The 21,880-nt window shown below is 43.3% G+C and overlaps 1 protein-coding gene across 1 annotated transcript in view; it reads right to left on the bottom strand.

Annotated features, from left to right (window-relative positions):
* Window positions 1–21,880, bottom strand: part of FLT1 (fms related tyrosine kinase 1) — a 177,909-nt gene that overhangs the window by 109,131 nt on the left and 46,898 nt on the right. The window contains exons 9-10 of the mRNA XM_015405408.1: window positions 14,600–14,769; window positions 14,279–14,435 (exon numbers count right to left, since the gene is read on the bottom strand). Of these exons, the coding sequence (XP_015260894.1) occupies window positions 14,279–14,435; window positions 14,600–14,769 (327 nt within the window). The remainder of the gene's footprint in view (window positions 1–14,278; window positions 14,436–14,599; window positions 14,770–21,880) is intronic.

Here is a 21,880-nt window from a genome sequence, read left to right as displayed (position 1 = left end):
CAGGTGAGTAGGAGATAAGTAAAATATGTAGTGAACTCCAGATCTGAGGGTAAAAGTTGTAGTGCCATTTTACTGTATTCAGGCAACATGCAGTAGCACTTGCTGAACAGTTGGCTTTCCCAAACACTTAAAACAAGTTGCATTGATCTTAATTGTTCATGATAATGAAACGTACTTAAAGGTGGCAAAGATGCTGCCTTAAAAGAGCAAGAAGGAAAAAAAACAGCCATTTTAAGTGAAAAAAGTGACCAAAAGCACACACACTTTTGAAACCTAACCACCATCACCTGAATACAATATCATTCATTGTATTCACGAATCATAAAATTATCTATACGGTTTCCCTATGCTAGTCTGACCTAAGGACTGCAATATATAAAAGAGCACAAAAGGTCCTTAAACCTAAAAAGCTTGTTTCATAAGTAATGCATCAGTTTAAGTACCATTAAATTAAATTAAAGCGCAAAAGGCTTTTCATGGCATGGGGAAATAGTGGCTGCCAGGGGCTGAGGAAAGAGGAATGGGAAAGCAATGTATGGATGGATGCTCCATTGGCTCCATTGGCTGTAGGGATGGATGCTCAGCATTTGCAGCAGCAACAAGAGTGGCACAGAGAACTACTGTCATATGGAAGCAGCCTTGGTTGTTTTGACAGATTACTGACATGGTTAACCCTCCTGAATTCTGCACACAGCAGGTCAAGGGAAAATCCCGCTTCTCTAATTTAAGAAATCTCAGTTATGGGGTAAAGAGCATCAAACTAGATGAAATGGATGTCATGGATCTTAATCCATCTTTAAAAGATGGATTTTGCTGGAATGCATACACCCTTATGGGGCCCAGGTTTGGAATGGGATCAGATAGGGAGGGGACAGAGGAATTAACAATTCCAGTCTCACCTAGCTTTTTAAAGGGAAGAAGAAGAGGAGGAGGAGGAGGAGGAGGATATTGGATTTATACTCTGCCCTTCTCTACCCAAAGGAGTCTCAGAGTGGCTTACAAATTCCTTTCCCTTCCCCTCCCCACAACAGACACCTTGTGAAGTAGGTGGGGCTGAGAGAGGTCTGACAGAAACTGCTCTTTTCAAGAACAGCTGTGCCAGAACTATTGCTTGCCCAGGGTCATCCAGCAGGTGCAAGTGGAGGAGTGGGGAAATCAAACCCAGTACACCCAGATTAGAGTCTGCACACTTAACCACTACACCAAACTAAGCCCATCTTTTCCTCCCTGAAAAATGTGGTGTGGGATCAGATTCAGTAAAACTGTAAGGAAGGAAGGAAGGGTTAAACCTACCTCTCTGTCCTTTTTACTTAGCCCCAAACTGAACTGCTGTCCTGTGTGGCTGTAACTGCTGGGAGTAGGGTTGCCAAACTTGAGTTGGGAAATTCCTGGAGACTTAGGAGTAAAGTCCTGGGGAGGATGGGGTTTGGGGGGGGGACCTCATGCCCCAGAGTCCATCCTCCAAAGCAGCCATTTTCTCCAGGGAAATTGATCTCCGTAGTCTGGAAAGCATTTGTAATTCCAGGGGATCTGCAGGCCCTGCCTGAATGTTGGCAAACCTAGCCAAGAGGATCCAGTCACAGATCTCCCAGCATCTTGTCTGTTTTGGTTCTGAGACAAAGTAGAGCCACTCTCTGTCAGAGAGACAGCACTGGGAGACATTGACAGATGGCAGTTTCAAGTGTTTAAATATACATGCTTGGAAATTCCTTAACCCAGGTGTGATAGATTCTATTTATTATTTACATAATTATTGTTCTAATTCTAAAATATGGCCCCAGTCACACAAGTGGGATAATCCACAGGGGACGGGAGGCTTTTTGAGCCGGAGGAAAAAGATGTGCGGTAGCACAATCTCACCTTCCCCCGAGGCTACGTGCCCAAGCCTCCGTCAGCCGAACACACCACGCTAAGCAACACAGCAGCAAGGCATTTGTGTGCATGCATGGGACGCCGATGGGCGCTGGCTGCGACGGGGTACTACCGCTTCCTGATCAGACGCCTGCACATGCCGTGCATTATCGGGAAACTAGTACATGGTTCTCGGTAGCTTTTAAATCCGCGTCTTCGGGCCGAAGCTGCAGGTTCAAGACGGGAGTGCGACGTTTCCCAGATGTTCAGGTATGATCGCACAGCTTTAATCCGCAGGCAAGCCGTCCCTCCCGCGGGGCAAATTCACCATATGAACGGGGTCTATATTAGATTTCCTCAATTCTTAAAAAATAAAATTAAATCTGTAGATGGTTATGTCGAACAGTTATGTCAGTTATGTTATGCTGCTAAGTCAGTACCAGAGGCACAGGAACACTTGGTGTTTCAGCTCTAGCTTACCAGAGTTCTAGCTTACTTTGATATACCTTTACAGCCAAAGGTGCAAAAGAAACTGAACAGCATTGCTTATAATGATGCTGGAAAAGGGAGTACCATGGCATTCATGGCATTAGGGAGCCATTTATTTATGCTTCATCCTTTAAAAATAGGAAACAAAGGGAAAGGGAAATGTGAAAAAGAGAAGGACAGGGGGAAATACATATAATAAAATCCTCCTATGACTGAAGTCATGTGCTTGGTTGCCTGGGTCTTTGGGAGGCCTGCAACTCCCAACTCTTGATGTGGTCCAACTTTCTCTGGTGGACTCAGTCTTTGCGTATTGGCTTCCATTTGGCTTCTGGATCAAATTCAGGTTGCTCCTTGAAGCCATTAATGCATAACTGTAATTACTGTCAATATGAGAATTCCTGCTTTTTCTGAATTAGACCAAAAGCCTATCTAGCAAGTCTAGCATCCCATTCCCCAACCAGATGCCTCTGGAAACTCACAACAGGGGTGCCTGGCATCCCCAGGAGCTCAGGAGGCAGGGCGTGGAAATAACATACAAAACTCTAGTTTTGCAGGAAGTTCAGAGCATAACATGACGTGCTGCCATCACACTGTACAATGTCCTTTCTAACCCCCCCCCACATTTCTCCCACCAGCCAAGAAGCAAGGTCTGATGGGAGAGTGCATCCAATGGGACAATGCCCACCCAGAGCAAGCAATTGGTAAGCCTAGCTCACATGCAGGAAAATAACAACCTTCCCTCATAGCTGTACCCCAACAAACTGGCAGTCAGAAGCACACTATTCCTGAACAAACCTTTACTATTAAAATAGCACCCACAGCTTCTAGTATAATACTCACTGAAACACTGTCAGTCACTAAAAATCAAACACTGAAGGTATCAGAGCAATGAACTAAAGCAGCCAGAAATACAAACAGAAGGAATCATACTGCCTTTGGTAAGCACTGTTTAAAGTTCCTTTAATTTTAACAGGTAAGCATATAACTAATGTCACTGTATAGGTAAATAATAACTCCACATGTTGACTGTGCAGCTTAGTTATCTATTTTTCAATGTTCCTATCTCACCTTGCTTAACCAGTGGGGATTTAAACTGAACTCCAACCATAAAAGACAAATTAGAAACACTCAAAAAATAGAGTACAGCAACACTAACCAAATTATGGAGTTGTTTAGATGTACTGCTTTTCTGACAAGCCCTCAAAGGAGTTAGCTATCCCCTCACCCAGAAGATTTCAAGTTTTAAAGGGGGCTGAGTTTTTATTAAGGCAGCAAATTTATTTATTTATTCATCTTGCCTTTCTTTCCTCACAAGAGCCACCAAGGTGGCTAACAAATTAAAACATAACAAAAATCACATTTTAATACCATTAAAACCAACCAAAAAGAACAACAACTCATCATTAAAACAATTAAAGCCATAAATAAAACACATACAAAGACATAAAAAACAAAAAATTAAACATTAGACATGAAGGGTGAGTGTGTCACTGAATGAACACCAAACCAAACTGAAAAATATTCATATGCTGGCAGAAGATGACAATAAAAGGGGACAGGTGAATCTCCTTGGGGTAAGAGTTCTAGAATTTTAGGCACCACGACCGAGAAGGCTCTCTCCCAGGTTGCCACCCACTTAATCTCGGAAGGCGGAGGTCACCTGAAGCATGGTCTCCAAAGATGGCCACAGTGGTTAGACAGGTTCATGAGGGAGTAGGTTGTCTTTCCAGACTGCTGGTCCCAAATCATATAGGGCTTTAAAAGGCAAGACCAGCACCCTGAATAGTGCCTGGAAACAAATTGGGAGCCAGTGTGGATGGGCCAAGAGTGGAGTAATAGGGTCCTTACAAATCACCAGTCAACATCCTTGCAGCAGCATTTTGCACCAGCTGAAGTTTCCAAACACTTCTCACATGCCCATGCACACACACTTGGGGAGTCTTGGATCAAACATAGGAGAAATAAGCAATCCCTTTTTGAAACCATTAAATCTAATTTCAGTTTCTAGGAGAAAAAATGACAGAAAAGGAGGGAATAGTCAGAGTTGTCAGTCATTCCAATCTCAAAGACACATTCTGCATCACAGTTCTGTTCTAAAAGTCTCCACCTTTCCAAAGAGGGATCTGACTCACAATAGACAAATTTACTATGTGTTAGTCTGGTTAGTCTGTGTTTTCATTCTATAACTGCACCTTCAAAGTGAAAAGGAATCTGGATTGGGGGGGGAAGAGGGAAAGGGAAAAAAAACCAGCTTGACTTTTAAGGATACATCAAGCTCTTAAGGAAGTTGATTGTACCATGTTTGAAGATGCAAAGATAATCACCGTGCTGGGAACCGTCTTATATTGAGAAGGAAGCCAAACAACTAGAGGAAAGCAGCGTATGCTCCTAATTTCGCACAGGAAGCTCCCAGCACCTCCTGCCTAAGTAAGATAAGAAAACTCCCATGGCCTATTCTGGACAAGGCCACTGTTATCACCCTTAGCTTCACACTGTCCTCTCTCTACTGCACAATTTTGCTCCCTTAATGAGCTCTTACCTCCATTTGCGTACAGCTTGCCAAATACAATAGTGTGATATATTTATAACTAGGGATAGGGAAGTTTTCCAGGCTCAGAGTTTACTACATGTCAATATGACATGCCTGTCCATGGATTTAAAGAACTGGCTTCTTGACTAAATTAAAATTAAGTAATAGAGTATATTACTCCTGAATATCATTTAGCCATAGGTATATGATAGAAGTTCATATTTACCCTGAGGCTACAGTCATTAAGGCAGCTCATGTTTTATCAGATCAAACTTCCAAAGAAAAAAGAAAGGAACTGTGGACCCCCCCCCTCTAACGTCATACCCTTGATTTTTATCAGTTTTTTTAAAAAATGGATTAGTCGGCTTTAAATATGACTGTTGCTTGTTTTACTGTTTTTATTGACTTTATAAAATACTTGTTGCCTTTTTCACTTTTAATTTCAAGGTTTAATATTTTATGTCTTTGTTTTTCTGGTTATTTACTTGGATCTGTAAGCCAACTGAGAACCACATTTGCCAGCCAATTCATCAGATATAAATCTTAAAAATAAACTATGTTCCATGTGGCTGAAATGGTCTGCCATTGATTTTTCCTTTTAAATGAGGGGTTTCTAACAATTCTCCTCCAAGCATAGTCTTGAAAGAATAGGAGAGCCAGCATGGAGATATGGTCAGTGTTGGATTAGGATCTAGGAGACCTAGGTTTGAATCCTCACTCTGCTTTTAAAGTTTGCTGGGTGACCTTGGGACAGTCACACTTTCTCAGCCTAACCTACCTCATAGGGTGGTTGTTATGAAGATATAGAGGGAGAGGAAATTATCCTGGGTTCCCTCTGGGGAGAAAAGGGGGGTACAAATATGCCCTTAAAGTGAGGTATAAACTGACCAGTCTCAAATGTTCCATTATTGAGCAAAGTGATTGAACAGGTGGTAAATAAGAACATAAGAACATAAGAACATAAGAGACGCCAATGTTGGATCAGGCCAAAGGCCCATCCAGTCCAACACTCTGTGTCACACAGTGGCCAGAAATACCAGTGCCATCAGGAGGTCCAGCAGTGGGGCCAGGACATCAGAAGCCCTCCCACTGTTGACTCCCCCCCCAAGCACCAAATGGACAACTTCAAACATTTCTGGGTGGAGTGGATTGTTTGGATCCCTTCCAATCTGGTTTCTGACCTGCTTGTGGGACTAAAACAGCCTTGGTTACACTGCTGGATGACCTGCTCAGGAGATGGACACAGGGAATGCAACTCTGTTGATTCTCCTGGACCCGTCAGTGGCTTTCAATACAATTGATCATGGAATCTTTCCAGACCACCTTTCCAGGCTGGGACGAGGAGGCATCATTTTGCAGTGGTTCAAGTCCTGTCTGGAGGATAGGTTTCAGAAGGTGGTACTGGGGGACTGATCCTCAACCCCTTGGACAAGACTCCAACTTGTTCCCTATGCTTTTCAACATCTACATGAAACCACTTGGTGAAATCATCTGGAGATTTGGGCAGGGTTGTCGTAAATACGAGGATGACACTCAGCTCTGTCTCATATTTCCAGCCACTCCCAGGGAGGCTGTAAAACCCTGAACTGGTGCCTGGAGGTAGTTTTGAAGTAAAAAAACCTGAAGCTTAATCCTGACAAAATGGAAGTGCTACTGGTGAGTAGAAGGTCTGAACTGGGACTTAAGGTGTCACCTGTTCTGCAAGGGTTGCAGTCTCCTCGAAGGAACAAGTCTGTACTCTGGGGGTGCTCTTGGACCCAGGCCTACTACTAGGCAAGCAGGAGGCAGCTGTGGCCAGGAGTACCTTTTATCAGCTTCTACTGCTAAGCCAGCTGCATCCTTTCCTGGGCAGAAAAGATCTGATGCATGTGGTGCATGCCCTGGTGCTGGGGGTTGGGCATCTCCCCTGACATGACATGGTTCAGGCTAGGTAACAGCTCAAGGGAAGGAAGCCATAAGATGGAGAAGGGGGTGGTAGGAAATACCACTGTTATATACTTTGGAGGCAAGTCTGGGAGAAAGGGATTGGGCCTGGGCTGGGTGGGGGTGGAGCTGCAGGGCTCAATAAAAGGGAGTTTCCCCAGCTGGCCAAGGAGCATGTGTGAGCTGAGCTCTGACAAGGTGACCCAAGAAAGAGAGAGAACACCTAAAGAGACAGCCCTAGAGAAGGAACATGGTGACTTAATCTCCTCCCCTTCCCAATTCTGAGGCCAAAGGGGGACCAGCAGGCCAAACGAGGAAGGTGGCAGAGGATGAAGGTATAGCCACAGGGTGTGGGAAACCTCACACTTGGTTACATCTAGATTAGATTACTGCAATGAATTAAATGTAGGGCTGCCTTGAAATGTTAACTGGAGGAGTTGGTCATAGGGACCATATCACTCCAGCCCTAGTCCACCTATACTGACTCCCCTCCCCCTCCCCCAGGCACAATTCAAGGTGCTGGTGTTGACTTTTAAAATCCTACACGGCTTGGGATCAGCATACCTGAAAGGCCACCTACTCCCTTACGAACCTCCCCAACCGCTATAGTTATCTTATGAGGCCCTGCTTCAGATGCCCCCAACCTTCCCAGATTCGGCAAGTGACAACCTGGGCCTCTTCAGTTGTGTCACCAAATGTCTAGAAATCTTTCCCCAAACAGACTCACCTGTCCCTTTCTGTTGCTGTCTTCTGCCACTGCATGGCAAGAAACTTTTTGTTTCTTCTGGTTTTCCTTAAATTATCCCCCCCGGTCTAGTTTGGTTGTTGTTGTTTTGGCTGCTTTTGTTTTTTTTTGTGTATTTTAGTTGGTTTTAATTGTTTTAGTGTTTTGTTCAGTTTTACTGGTTTTTTAAGATTTGCTTTTATTATGTATGCTTTTAATTCATTACCCACCTTGGGGGCCCTGATGAGGGCAGAAACACTGGTTATATCTTTTGTAAATAAAACCAAATATCCAAGTAAATGGGTTTATTCACAACAAAAATTAAATAAACCCAACTTGGTCTAATTTCTTTGGAAATGTTCAATTTATTTTAATTTATTTCCAAATAGCTTAGTGGCAGAGTTATGGGGTACATTGTATGAAGAAAAAAGCTACTGAAAGTCATTATATTTCAGATAGCGGCCCTGAGCCTGCCTTGGTAGGGAGGGCAGAGTATAAATCGAATAAATAAATAAATAATAAAGCAAAACAAAAACAGTGTTACAACCAATACAGTATTATCAAGAAATACAGATCCACCATGTAATCCTTTGCAATGGTCAGATTTAGGTAGGTGTAGTACCAGTGTTCCCTCTAAGCTGAGTTAGTGTGAGCTAGCTCACAGTTTTTTAGCCTCTAGCTCACACATTTTTGTCTCAGCTCAGGAAGGGTGGCTCCAGAGCAAACTAATTTATGCAGTAGCCAAATTGCTTGCTCACAACTTTAATGCCAGTAGCTCACAAAGAAGAATTTTTGCTCACAAGACTCCACAGCTTTGAGGGAACATTGTGTAGTACAGAACTGACAAGAAAAACAATACTGAGAGAACGTATCCTTGAAATGTGATAGTGTTGTGTGAGTTTGCCAGGTGCCAACCAGCTTCAGGGAATGTGAATGGGTACCACAAAAAACACAGCAACACTACAACAACAATGCGGCACAGAGAGCCAACTGTGGTGTAATGGACAGAGTGCTGGTATTAGATTAGAGGACTTGGGATCAAGGTCATTATAGCCAGTGATAACTTTGGTCAAGTCACTGTCTCCCAGCCAGGATACCTTCAGTAAGGATCTGTTTTAGTCTTGTGTACACTAGTGTTTGCAAGAAGACTGGCGTACAAATGAAATAAATAGACATAATCAGACATTGCTACAGATCCTACCACATGCATTTCCAAAGCTGCAAAACAGATACTAACAGGAAGCACATTGAACAAATACCCATACAGCTCATGTCTGCCATTACCAGATCCTGACAAGGTTAAAAGATGCTAAATGCCTTGAACTGGTGAGTGGGCTAGATTATCAGGCATCAACGAGGCCAGACTGCTAAGTGTTTCATATAAAGGTTATCTGAAGGACCAATTGGGGTATTTGAAGGACCACCTTTTATCAGTTAAAATCACTGTTGTCTCTCTGGGACTGCAAAAGTGGATGGTTGCCTGGCTGATCAGGAGTATTTGGTTTGGTGGGTTACAAACTGTGCAGGCCTGGCCTAAATCTATGTGCTCCACTGGAACTCCAACATTTCCAAAGGATGAAGCCTGAGTATGTCCACAGGTTATCTATAGCTGAGAAATTTGAGGACACCTCTGCCAGGTGCATAACATTCAAGCCGAGTTTCTGTTCCCCTTCCTTTTTTCCAGTTTGTTAGAATGGTAGATTTTAATATGTTGGATCCATTGGCAGAAGGTACAGACAGCTGCAAATCTTCCTCACTTCCTGTTCCCCAAGCAGTCCCTTCAGACTCCAGGAAAATTTATTCTTGTTAATAAATAAATAAATAACATTTTTGTTTTGCTTGTTGATCATTCCATCCTCAAAATGTTTTTTAATTTTTCTGGTATTTTTTATGTGCGCGCGCGTGCGCTCGTGCAACCTCTGGTGACTATGTGAGCACTTGGAAGTCATAGCGACCTCTGGTGATTGACTGTGTGTGCACCTGGAACTTCTTGTGAGCACTTGGAAGTCATAGCGACTTCTGGTGACTGACCCCTACTGGAGGCCTGGAGGATATTCAGAGAGGTGGCTGAATTAAAGCCTGCCCCTGTCCTCCCGACTGCTGGTATTTCAAGGAAGTCTCCCATCCAAGTACTTGCCAGAGTCGACCCTGCTTGGCTTCGGAGATCCTCCCAAATGTTTTAACTGTTGTTTTCATCTTTTGTACTTATTTTAAGCTTTGGTTTTAACTTGTTTTATTGAGGTATCTGTGTAGGTCTTAATGACTTTTAAGATGATATTTTAATGTGTATGTTTTAATTTTGTAAGCCACCTTGGTGGCCCTATGAGAGCAGAATTGTTAATTGTTAGTATTGTTAATAATAAATAATAAAATTCCCAGGGTCACAAGAAGACCCATGCAGAGTAACAACCATGTGAGTCTGGTGGCTGCAGTGAGGAAGGGTTGAAACCATGCTTCCTTCCTCTTCTGCCAACAGAATCGAACTGATGGAAGAGGGAGCAATTTCACTCCCTTTTCAATCCTCACTGCAACCCACTGATCCATGTGGCTATTACTCCACATGGGTCTCTTGATGATAGGAATCAACTTTCTGCATTGGCAAGGCCTGCAGAGTAGAAGGGGGAAATGAGATAGATCTTCAATGCTTGTGCAAATGGATCATTGGACACAACCCTATGAGTTGAATTTTACTGACACTGCTTAATGCTGCCGGCTATTTTTATAGCAAATGCCATTTTATATTGTTTTTTATTGCTTTTACATTTTCTTGAATGACCTTGTGGGACCAAGATCTGTCTGTCTATTTATTCATATTTATAGCCTGTCCTTCCCACAAGCAGGCCCAGGGAGGGTAACATCTCATCAGTACAATAAAAACAATATTTCGTTAATACAATAAATAATTACAATATTAAGACACTGTCATATACATTAAAATGATGGTCACAACCCTACAGTAGAAAAATTAACACTTGCGAGAGGTCCTGGCCCACTGTAAGATGTAAATAATGGCCAGCAGTTGTTAAATGGGTGACAAGAACCTCAGGGAGGCCATACATTTGATGTCCACTGCCTCAGCTAAAGGCCTAGTGGAACTGAAGATCCCACAGGGCCCTGATCTTAATGGGGAGCATGTTCCACCAGGCAGGGGCCAGGGCAGAGAAAGCCCTGGCCACAGTCAAGGCAAGACCTTTTGGGCCAGGGACCACCAGGAGATGTTGATCCATGGAGCGTAACGCTCTTTGGGTTTTACCACAGAGTTTCCAGAGATTCCTACAGTTACCCTTTAGCACTTCTGGTAAGAACTTCCAGTGAGTACATGAGGCTGTATTAAAAAATAAGACAAAAGTCTTGCAAGGCTGCGTCGCCTCCTGACTCTCCCATCAGTTGCTAGGCACTGCCTGGCAGCCCTACACTGTATAGACGTCTATATTTATTTCCTTTCTAAAAAAGAACCAATAAAGGGAATAGAAAACAATGAATGTATACTTATTAATGACCTTGCATGAGTGGAAATGCTCACAAATTAAATATAAGCAGGTCAGCCCATTTGTAATCACACAAACACAATTAACAAAAGTTCTTTATTTGTTAATAATTTCGCATGGCCTCATTACTATTCCAAAGTTCTTTGCCCCTAAGAAGCTAACCAATCACATAATAATAATTCTACTATTTATCCCTTTAATATTACATTAATAAACAGTGAAGATTTGCAATTAAAGTGGCTGCTAGCTAAAGTTGGTGAAATTTTGTCCGTTTAGCATCAGCAAGACAAAAACAGGGCTAATATTCCAGGTGCTTTTGCTTTTCTAGCAGATAACAGATGAATACAATCCCTGCAAAGATTCTCCTGTGTAAGCACCACAGTAATGAATGGGTTATGTACAAGTGCTCCACTACTGATATTCATTTCAGTGCTGTTTGTTCATAACCTTTTGACTGATTCTCTATAAAGAGAGGTAATAAAAGTACGTACTCTGACTTTTGGAGGTAATTAATTCATAGGTTGCCATAAGTCAGGCAACTTGACGGCACTGAACATGCACAGAGATTGGTAACATACTCCAGAGATACACACGCACATACTCTCCGGCCTCTACCATATGGGGGGGGGGATGCGCGGCCAAAGTGTGGCTTTTGGAGGCTGCACCAAAATAGACATGCCGCGGCAGGATCACACAGATCCCCTGAGCCGCGGCGCCGTTGCTCCCCGGCATGATCAGATGCCGGGGAGGAAGCCACGGTCGGCAGACCGAGGCAGCCGGCTGCGCATGCATCTGCATGCGCAGTTCAGCCAGGAGCCGGGGATGCACCGGCAGAAGGACGTGCCAGCGATCCCACGGCCACGCTTGCCGTGGCCGTTCAGGTAAGACCACCTCTGTTGGTGGTTCTTTTTTGCTGCAGGGTTTCCGGGGTTAGGGACGGATCGGGGGCGGGGGCGCGCCGCTTCCCAGATGTTGCGGTGAGATCGCGCCCGTTTGCTGCGGCCCCGATCCATCCCTCTCCCAGGCCAAAAGCCTCCGTGTGACCAGGACCGTTTCTTTTAAAATAGGTTTACATGATCCCCAAAACTGGAATACCATGTTAATGAGTAAGCTAACTTCATATTAACAATTCTGATACAGGAAAATTAATGCCCAGTTTAAGAGGCAAGAATCCCTTTATTAAATAATGGAATAGGAAACTACCTAGTAGGAAGGTTGTTTAATCCTTAGTTTAAGGAACTGTATAATATAAATAACTTTTGAATATATTTGCAATAAGGTTGTTGGGAGTCTTTTTAAAATTAACTTAACTTAATGTAAGTTATGTCTAAACAATATGATTTTATAGTGATAGATAGTTTTATTGGAATTTTAATTTATATTTATTATGTCGTTAGCTGCCCTGAGCTGCCGTATGGCAGGGAGGGTGGGAGATAAGTATAAATAATAAATAAATAAACATAATCAAATGGATACTGTGAAGGAACAGCTCTGTTTTAAGCTCTTTTCGCAAACATTTTTAACTCTGTATGCATTTTCTGCATATAAAAAAAAACCTTTGTTGTCTGGTATGTATATTGAATTTTTAAAATGGTTTTCTTCTGCTGTCTGTATCACATAAACAATGTTCACAAGTGACACATTCCAGAAATAGAAAAAGTGCTCAGAATCAATGATGAAAATTTCTTTAGTTTACTGACCAAAAATTGTTTGGAGTCATGAAATGGAGTTAAGTAACTATAAATAGGAACTATATTGACTTCAGTGTGGGATTATTCACATTCTAAACTCTGTAAGGATAAACATATTTTCAAGGCTTTCACTTCATTTTTCTTCTTGCTTTTTGGAACTGTAAAGTTTTTTGGGGGAGTTTAGGGTAGGCATTTTGGTACTGGGAATATGATTACGTGATTTGATCTGCTCAGTTTTGATATGCTAGGTTGGGTTAGAAATAAAACAACATAAAAAAGAGCTGAGTGATCATTTTAACACAGTACCAAAACAGGTTTAAGATAGCTATTTCTGGCTAAACCAAAGCTGCTTTGGTTCTGAGCTACTTCGTGTATTATGGCAAGCAGTACTGTTGCAACCAAACAAACTTTTCCATGTGACTGCTGTGCAAATGATTCACCACAAAGATTGATTCTTTCACATGGAAAACTCTTTACAATAGTGCCAGCAGCTGTTATGAAGTCCTTGCACATGATAGTTCCAATCTATATAGCAAGCTATTTATATATCTACCTGAAGCTTGTACTACAGTAGATCTAAAAAGGATATTTTGGAATTAAATAATCTTCTGTTGATTTATTATTCTTTCTGAACACTTTCAAGCTTCCTAAGAAGGACACGAGGAAGAGTCTATACAAAGCATCCATTGTTTCAGTCTTCACTTGTATGCATGAGTCAGCACACATAAAGACAGCTGACAGTTTCTCTTTTCTTGAGAACTGGAGTCTAGGTGGTACTCGCAGTGTCATGAATACAATGAAAAGGAAGCACCTTGGGAAACAGACTACTCTTTAAAGTATTTCTGCAGAATACTACGCTTTTATTATCTTTGAATGTGCCTTTCCCTGGCTTCTTGGCCCTGAAGCCCTCATTTGGGCTTGTCTCAGGGAATAGCATGACAAGACATACACATCCTATAATCCTCAACTGTGTTGTGGCTGAAAGGAAGGGGTGGTGAGAGAGTTCCCATTTGGCCACTAAAACTTCCTTGAGACAGAGGGGGTTCTGTTCAGCATTCTCAGAGACCAACTTCCTTCCCCCTGAAAATTCTGTAATAAATGATTTATCTCTGGAGAAGACAAAACTGACATGAAAGTGCATCTTCCAGGCTTTTATGTTGGTTCGGGAAATAAATGCAATTAACCTAACCTAATCTGGCACAAGAAATTAACTGATTCTTTTTCACCCCACCAACACTTCGAACAGGGCTATAGAAGCTGTGACGCTACCTTCCTAACATTAAACTACCAGATCTCTGGAGCTGTTGAAGACAGCTGGTCCCTCCAAGCCAACCCCAAACTACTCAGGTACGCAGGGCAGCACCGAAGGAAGATCCCATATGGTACCTGTTGCTGTTTCATTCACTTCAGTGCTGGGAGAACTCCACACATGCAAACTGCAAATACAGGCATAATTAATTTGAAGCATGATTGATACCTCAATCACAATTTTTATAAGCAGAATTACAAACCTTATGAAAGAGATTTGTACCCACATTAACAGAGGAGGAACTCTGGGGGGAAAGTATCCAAAATGGCCTACCTTGACCTGGAACGATTCTGGTGGCAAGGATTCCAGGTCCATGTAACTGTAGGTTGGGGGATACCATAAACTGTGCAAGTCAGTGTTTGCTTGCTGCCCACTTGATAGAGATTAGGACCAGGAAGTGAGGACATTTTTTCATAAATCTGAGGTTTCACTGTCAAAAGATGGAATACAACAGAGATGGAAATTATTGAAGAAGCCTTGTCCAGGAAGATAAATAGGAATCAGCTTGTATGAATGGATGCATTTGCTGAACCAAAGTAAATCCAGCTAAAAATCTGTTCCTTGTCATTAACATTAATAATGCTACCAACTCACCATTTACTCTGAGTGTGACTGTTAAGTTTTTATGCAAGTTCCATTGTTGGGTGCTCAACAGTATAGTGTAGTTTCCTGCATCTTCTTCTGTGACATGTTTTATTGTGAGTGCATAACTTTTAATTCTATATCGGGCGCACATTCCAGCAGCAGGCAGCCCATCCTTCAACCTGTTAAAGGACAAGCACAATTTAAAATTGTTTACAGTGCCACTGTTTATTCTGCCTGTATAACGCATGTACCATTTTGACACCTGATCATGCCCACAGGATAAAGATATAACTAAATAACTGACCAATCATGTCTATTATTCATCTTGGAGCCTAACAACAAATTGCAGGGGCTGATCCATGCCCCTTGCATTCCCAAATGCCTTCATGAAAGAAATACATGATAGGGAGGGCACCAACGTGGTCAGTGTCACTCAACATCCTGCATAACTGCAGCCAATGAAATGAAGTGAGGGTAGGAAAAAGGCAAATATAACTGACCACATGACGTTGCCTTAAACTGAGTCAGGCAGTCTCTCAAGTGGCAGCTATTGTCCTGGGTCTCCAGTAGAGACCTTTCGCATCACCTGCTACCTCATCATTTTAACTGGAGATGCCAGGAACTGGCTTTGGGACCTTCTGCACGTAAAGGAGGTGCTCTTATCACTGAGCCTTATGTCACCTATTTCTTCTATCAAATGTTATAAAGGGATGCGCAGGGAAGGGAATCAAGGGGATTGGCAGCAACGATAAGTCCTCTATAATATGGGAGCTCTACCTTATGAAAAGGATAGCACTGATGGAAATGAAGTCATGTACTATATTTCTCTTTTCAAAAACTGGTCTGGTTCTATTTTATATTATAATAAATAGTCTCCTCTATTTGTTAACTCTTATTCAGAGTTAGAAACAGAGTAAGCTGTGTTTCATAAGAACATAAGAGATGCCAATGTTGGATCAGGCCAAAGGCCCATCCAGTCCAACACTCTGTGTCACACAGTGGCCAGAAATACCAGTGCCATCAGGAGGTCCACCAGTGGGGCCAGGACATTAGAAGCCCTCCCACTGTTGACCCCCCCCCAAGCACCAAGATGACAGAGCATCACTTGCCCCAGAGCCCCTATCTATACCTTGTAGCTAATAGCCACTGATGGACCTCTGCTCCATATGCTTATCTAATTCCCTTTTGAAGCCATCCATGCTTGTAGCCGCCACCACTTCCTGTGGCAGTGAATTCCAGTGCTTTCCTAGGAGTTTGTCGCATTGATTAAAATGGGACTTTCTTCCAAATTCACCTAGTTGAGATTGTTCCCTGTGTTGCCTAAATGTTATGCTTTTGTTGAATTAGCTCAATTTAGGTAGAGTCTAAATGAACCCTCTTTCCCAGAAAGCACTTCAGTCTCAGAGCAACTAGATGGCACTGCACAAGCAGGCAAGGCTCTCCTGGAAACCAATGTGCCCTTCCCGTTAGGAAGTAGGTTCCACTGGATGTAACCTTTGCCTGCCCCCTGGCTCCATTCCTGCCTGTCATTTTAAAATCAATCCTCATTTGCCCCAAGCCTCATAATGAATCAGCATATGTGAAGTGAAACAATCCTTCTGCACTTACACCTAACGCATTTGAGCTGTTTCAGAACAGGAGAAGTATTTAGGCTGTTTTCAAAAGTGATTCTTCAAGTAGGGGTTCCCAATGTGGAGCCCCGCCGCCGCCCGGGGCAGGGCTCTTTTTGTAGCAGGAACTCCCCTGCATATTAGGCGACACATCCCTAATGTAGCCAATCCTCCAAGAGCTGACAGTAGCCCCTGTAAGAAGAGCTCTGTAAGCTCTTGGAGGATTGGCTACATTAGGGGGCGTGTCACCTAACATGCAAAGGAGTTCCTGCTACAAAAAGAGCCCATGGGCACCATGGGGCCCACTGGCACTTTTCCCGGCACCTGCCAAGTCTTTTTAGAAAGTGGGTGGGGCCAAAGGGAGCTTTGGTCTAGCAGGACTAATGATTGGCTGTGCAGGGTTTTTTTTAAAAGTTCCTTTGACAGCAGCTGCCACCATAGCACAAGGAACTTCACTGTGTTTCTGAAGGTGAGCTGTGTTTATGCAAGAAAATATTCTAAAACCATATGTTCATTTAAAAACCATCCTGTTAAACAGAGCTTCTGCCTGTCAAGTTGAAGATACTGTTGAACTAACCTCACCCCCTGACATTTTGTGGTTGGTTCCGCCTCCTGCGGCAGCCATTTTTTAGTTGCCCTGTCTTAAAGATGTCTGTTTTATTAACAACATTACATAGTGTGTGTGTATAAAAATACAATTAACCAAAACCCAACCTAAATATGTCATACCAAACAGTTCCAAAACACTGATGCCTGAATATTCCAATGAAACAGCATTTCAGTATACCAACTGGAAATCCAGCCTTGGAAAGCCAGAGTAGTGTAGTTGTTAGACTAGGATCTCAGGTTCAAATCCATACTCTGCCATGGAAACTTGCTGGATGACCTTGGGCCAGTCAGACTCTCTCAGCCTAACCCTGCCTCAGAAGATTATAATGAAGATGTAATGGATAAAAGGAGAACTATGTAAGCTGCTTTTAGTTCCCACTGGGGAGACAAGCAGGGCATAAATGAAACAAACAAACAAACTATTGTCAACAAGCCTGAAGAAAAATGTCCTTTCCCTTTAACAGGGGCTTAATGCGTGGAAACAGAGAGTTGAAGCTGTTCATGACATCAGGATAAATATCATCCCCTAGTAAGCCTCCATTTAAAGGGACAGGATGTTTTCCCTCCAGGCCTACTGGCAACCCTCATCTCAAGAGCTGATGCCTCTTATAGAGTGTGAATAGAGCAGGTGTACACGGTGTGTTTCTGCAGTTAAATCCCTGGCATACAAGATGATGTAACCTATAGCATACAATTAAATATATATTATTTCACCATGGGGGTCAAGTCGTTATTTGCAACAATCACACATGGTGTGCATAAAGTGAAATAAATTCATGTATCTGTCTTGCATAGTACAGGGTGCACAATGAGACAGATGCCAAACAACTGCTAATTCATAATGTATGAAGCTACATTTAAAAGCCCCGGAGCCTTCAAAAATGTTTACCAGCACAGCCTAACACAGCCGAAGACAGTGCTGTCTGGCAATACAACATCACCGTCACTTGAACCTGTACAGTTTATGTTCCATTTAAAATTGCTAATGTAAGAGAGAAGCTGGAAACAAACTAAACAAAACAGAGGATTGGAACAAAATTAAAATTTGGCTAGAGGCGTTGCAAAATAACATGGCACTTTTTGGTAATGAATTGCTCTCCTAATCAGCTTTTGTCAAAAAGGAATAACTTGAACCACAGCTCAATGTTCACATGCTTTTTGACAAAAACAAGGGAAAATTGATAACTTTGTTTCATATAAAAGCAATGCAAAAAGCCTGAAAAGCAGATACTAAAAACAGCTTGTCGTTAGTACAGAGTTTGTATGGAACAAGCTATGAAACAAGTATAGGGGGTTTTTTTGCCATCAAGTCACAGCTAACTTATGGCAACCCCATGGGGTTTTCAAGGCAAAAGACATTTAGAGGCTGTTTGCCACTACCATCATGACCCTGGTATTCTTTGGTGGTCCCCCTTCCAATACTGACCAGGGCCAATCCGGCTTCGCTTCTGAGATCTGAGGAGATCAGGCTAGCCTGGGCTGTCCAGGTCAGGGCATAGACATTAGGAGATATTTTTTTAAAAATCACTCCCCAGAAGTTATTTGTTTTAATTTTTTTGTTTTGTTTTTCACTTCACCTTTAGGCAAAGCTGCACAGATTTCCACAGGAATACTTGTTCGCAGACTGAACCCAGATCTAACTGTAGCTCTCCAGTGTTAATCAGCTGTGTAAGAGGAAGCACAGGCAGGGAGAACCAGGCAAACCAATAAGATTAGGAAGGGTGGGACCTCACCCAAAACTTGTTCGGAAAAACAATGATGGATGTGCCAGAAGGGGTTGGGTTGCATCAGGGGAAGCAGCTCCTCCAATGTATTACACTCCATTTACACTGAGCAGTCAGGAAAAATCAACATGTCCATAGTGCATGACCTTATAGCTTTAGATCCATCTGGGGAGAAGTAAGAATACTTTCCTGCCTTGGCAGCAGGATACCATGCTCTGCTCTATCTGATCTAAACCAGGCATTCCAGGATAATTCATACGGAGATCATCAGTACAACAGATTGAGAAAGGAGTGAACCAATTCCTTTACAGGGATGGGAGGGAAGAAAGACAGAGGGGAAACCTCAACATCCTCTCAAGTGCTGCTCCTTGGACACATTCATAAGTCTTTTCTCAAAACAAAAGACCTAAAGAATTTGAATTCTCTTGGAGGGTTGCCTCCTGGCAACCAGCGGAGAATGGGGGACTTACCAGAAGCAGAAGTGAGGCCCAGACTACGTTGCCAGTGATGTCACATTATCACACTGGGACATCCTGATGATGCTCTAGTATTTGGGCAAAAACTCTATGATAAAAACGGCTTCTACCATAGAGTTTTTTTGCTCAAATACTAGAGCATCGCCCGGATACGATAACATCACTTCCAGTACACACCAGAAGTGATGTTGCCACATTGTCGGTGATGTAGCCTGGACCTCCCTCCTGCTCATGGTAAGTCCTCCCACTGCCCAGCTGATCAATGGGGGGCAGGGCAGGGCCCAGGGCAGGGAATCCACCGCCTATAGCATGGGACTGCTATTCCCTATTCTCAAGTGGGAAGTCTTCACTGTAGCTCAACTCTGGTTCTCCACAATAATATATTCACATTCCAGTTGTCACCTTTTAGTATGAAGAAAAATTACCTTACAGCTAAAATGACAACAGCAGGTATTAGGACAGGGATCTTTCAAACTACTTTCTATGTTACTGTACCCCCCTACCATTCCAGGAAGAATTTCTCTTTTGTGGTTGTTGTTCCTGTACCTGTTAAGTTGTCCTTGGAAAACAGCTTTAAAAAAAATTAGGGTTTACTAATACATCTTGTTTCAGCAGTTAGTGTCCAACAGGCCATTGCAGAGCAAATTAATTCCAACAACTTGTCAGCTTTTCATCCAACCCCTGTGTCTTTGCCTGTTTTCTTAAAATATTTATTAGGCTCCTTTCTTCCTACAGAGCTCAATAGGGATGCCAGTCCCCAGGTGGGGTTGGGGGATCCCACAATTTTGGGGGTTGTTGCTTGCCACCGGCCAGCTGGCCAGCAGGGGAAGCCCCACTCCCAAGCCCCACCCCAACAATGGCCACCCCTCTCCCTCCCCTCCTGCCAGATTTAATGGGCCCTCCAGCTGATCAATGGGAGCACATGGCCCAACGATCCGCTGGACGGCCCTTTAAATCTTGCAGGAGGGGAGGGAGAGGGGCGGCTGCTGGCCACATGCCTGTACTCCAAGTGGCGAATTCAGACTTGAGATTCAGGTGTCCCCCCAATGTGATGACATCACTTCTGAGTGATGTTATCATGTTGGGGATGTCCCCTCCCCCTCCAGGAACACCTCCTAAAGTCCCCCACTGGGGAGGAGGCAGGACCTGGCAATCCTTGAGCTCAAGGTGGCTTCCAATATTAATAAAATACCTAAAACCATAAAACCAAAATTTAAAAATGACAATGTGTGTGTGTAAAGTGCCATCAAGTCTCAGTCCACTTATGGCAACCCCAGCAAGGGGATTTCAAGGCAAATGAGAAGCAGAGGTGGTTTGCCATTGGCTTCCTCTGCAGGGTATATTCCTTGGTGATCTCCCTTCCAAGTGCCAACCCTGCTTAGTTTCCAAGATCGGATGAGACTGGGCTATACCATGCTGCCTTTCTTTCCAAAAATCACAATTTAAGACTACTTCAATTAACTGCAGTCCTAAATAAAACAGTCTTCAGTTGCCTCCTAAAGATCGAAAGTGAAGGGGCAAGGCAAACTTCCCTGGGGGTTTTGTTCCATAACTGTGGGGCTGCCACTGAAAAGGCCCTCTCTCATGTACCCACCAAATAAGCATCTTTGATCGATGGGACAGTCAGGAGGGCCTCTATCTGTGATCTTAATTCCTGGCCAGGAAAATATGGGAGAACATGGTCCTTCAGAAACCCCGGTCTCAAGCCATGTAGAGGTTTAAAGATAAAAAATAACACCTTCCACTGGGCTCAGTAGTGGGTCAGTAGCCAGTGTAATTGCAGAAGAGCAAGGACATCAGACTAGCAACCAAATGCAGTTTAGTCTGTGCTATTGTGTTCCCCACAGCAACCTATGGCTGTGAAAATTGGACCATTAAGAAGCAAAATAGGAGAAATATCGACTCATTGGAGCTGAGTGCTAGAGAAGGCTCCTGCTGACTGACTAGGGCTGCCAAGAGGGGGCGGGGGGTGGGGAAACCCATGCTTTGGAGGCCCGATTTCCACCATGGTTGAATCGGGCCCCGGGGGGAACTCCGCCCCCGAAGCTGCATCACCAGAGGTGACGCAGCCACGTCACTCACGTTGGGGCCGTGGCCCAGATCGTTGAGGGGAAAACCATATGGTTTCCCCCCCGACCATCTGGGCCACGCCCCCAACGTGGGCGACGTAGCACGTCACTCCCGGAGCCCAGCAAGGCTCCCCCGCTACAAAGGGTAGGTACACTTGGCAACCCTATGACTGACTTATTTTGGCCATGTCATGTGGAAGAACTCAGTAGAAAAAGCAATTATGCTTGGATTGGTCAGCGGCAAAAGGAAACCGGGCCACCAAAGACATGATGGCTAGACACCATAAAAGTCGACAGAAGCCTGAACATGGAATGACTCAAAGAAACAGTACAGGACTGGAAAACATGGAGAGAGCTGGCCCACAGAATCGCCAAGAACCGGACACCACTGATATGGCTAACAACAACCACATTCTTATTCAAGTATCCCTATTTTCAATTATGAAATACTGGAGGGTAATAAAATGTGATGAAATGCCTTTCTGTTTCAAAAATCCTTACAACAAAGTACAAGTGAACTGTTTCAACAAGTTGATGGCAGCCTTCTTTTCCTTGCAAATTTCCTCACAATTTCTCACTTTACACCTCAAGAGCTTTAAACATAAGAATCAGACATGTAAATATAAATTCAGGTGGAATTGCCCTGAATCAGCCATAGCTTCATGAGCTGATGTCAAGACTCAGTACTAAATAGCTTATCATTTCCTACTTAATGATTTACTAGTGTTTATGAATTAACCTGTAATATCTATCTTCCTCCAAGGAGCTCAAGGAAGCTAAGAAAAAGTATCTGGCCCAAGGC

Source organism: Gekko japonicus, unplaced genomic scaffold, assembly GCF_001447785.1.
Source record: "Gekko japonicus isolate JY-2015 unplaced genomic scaffold, Gekko_japonicus_V1.1 scaffold1477, whole genome shotgun sequence".
Classification (NCBI taxonomy): domain Eukaryota; kingdom Metazoa; phylum Chordata; class Lepidosauria; order Squamata; family Gekkonidae; genus Gekko; species Gekko japonicus.
The sequence above is the reverse complement of the archived record's forward strand: the minus strand, read 5'-3'. Positions and strand labels throughout refer to the sequence as shown.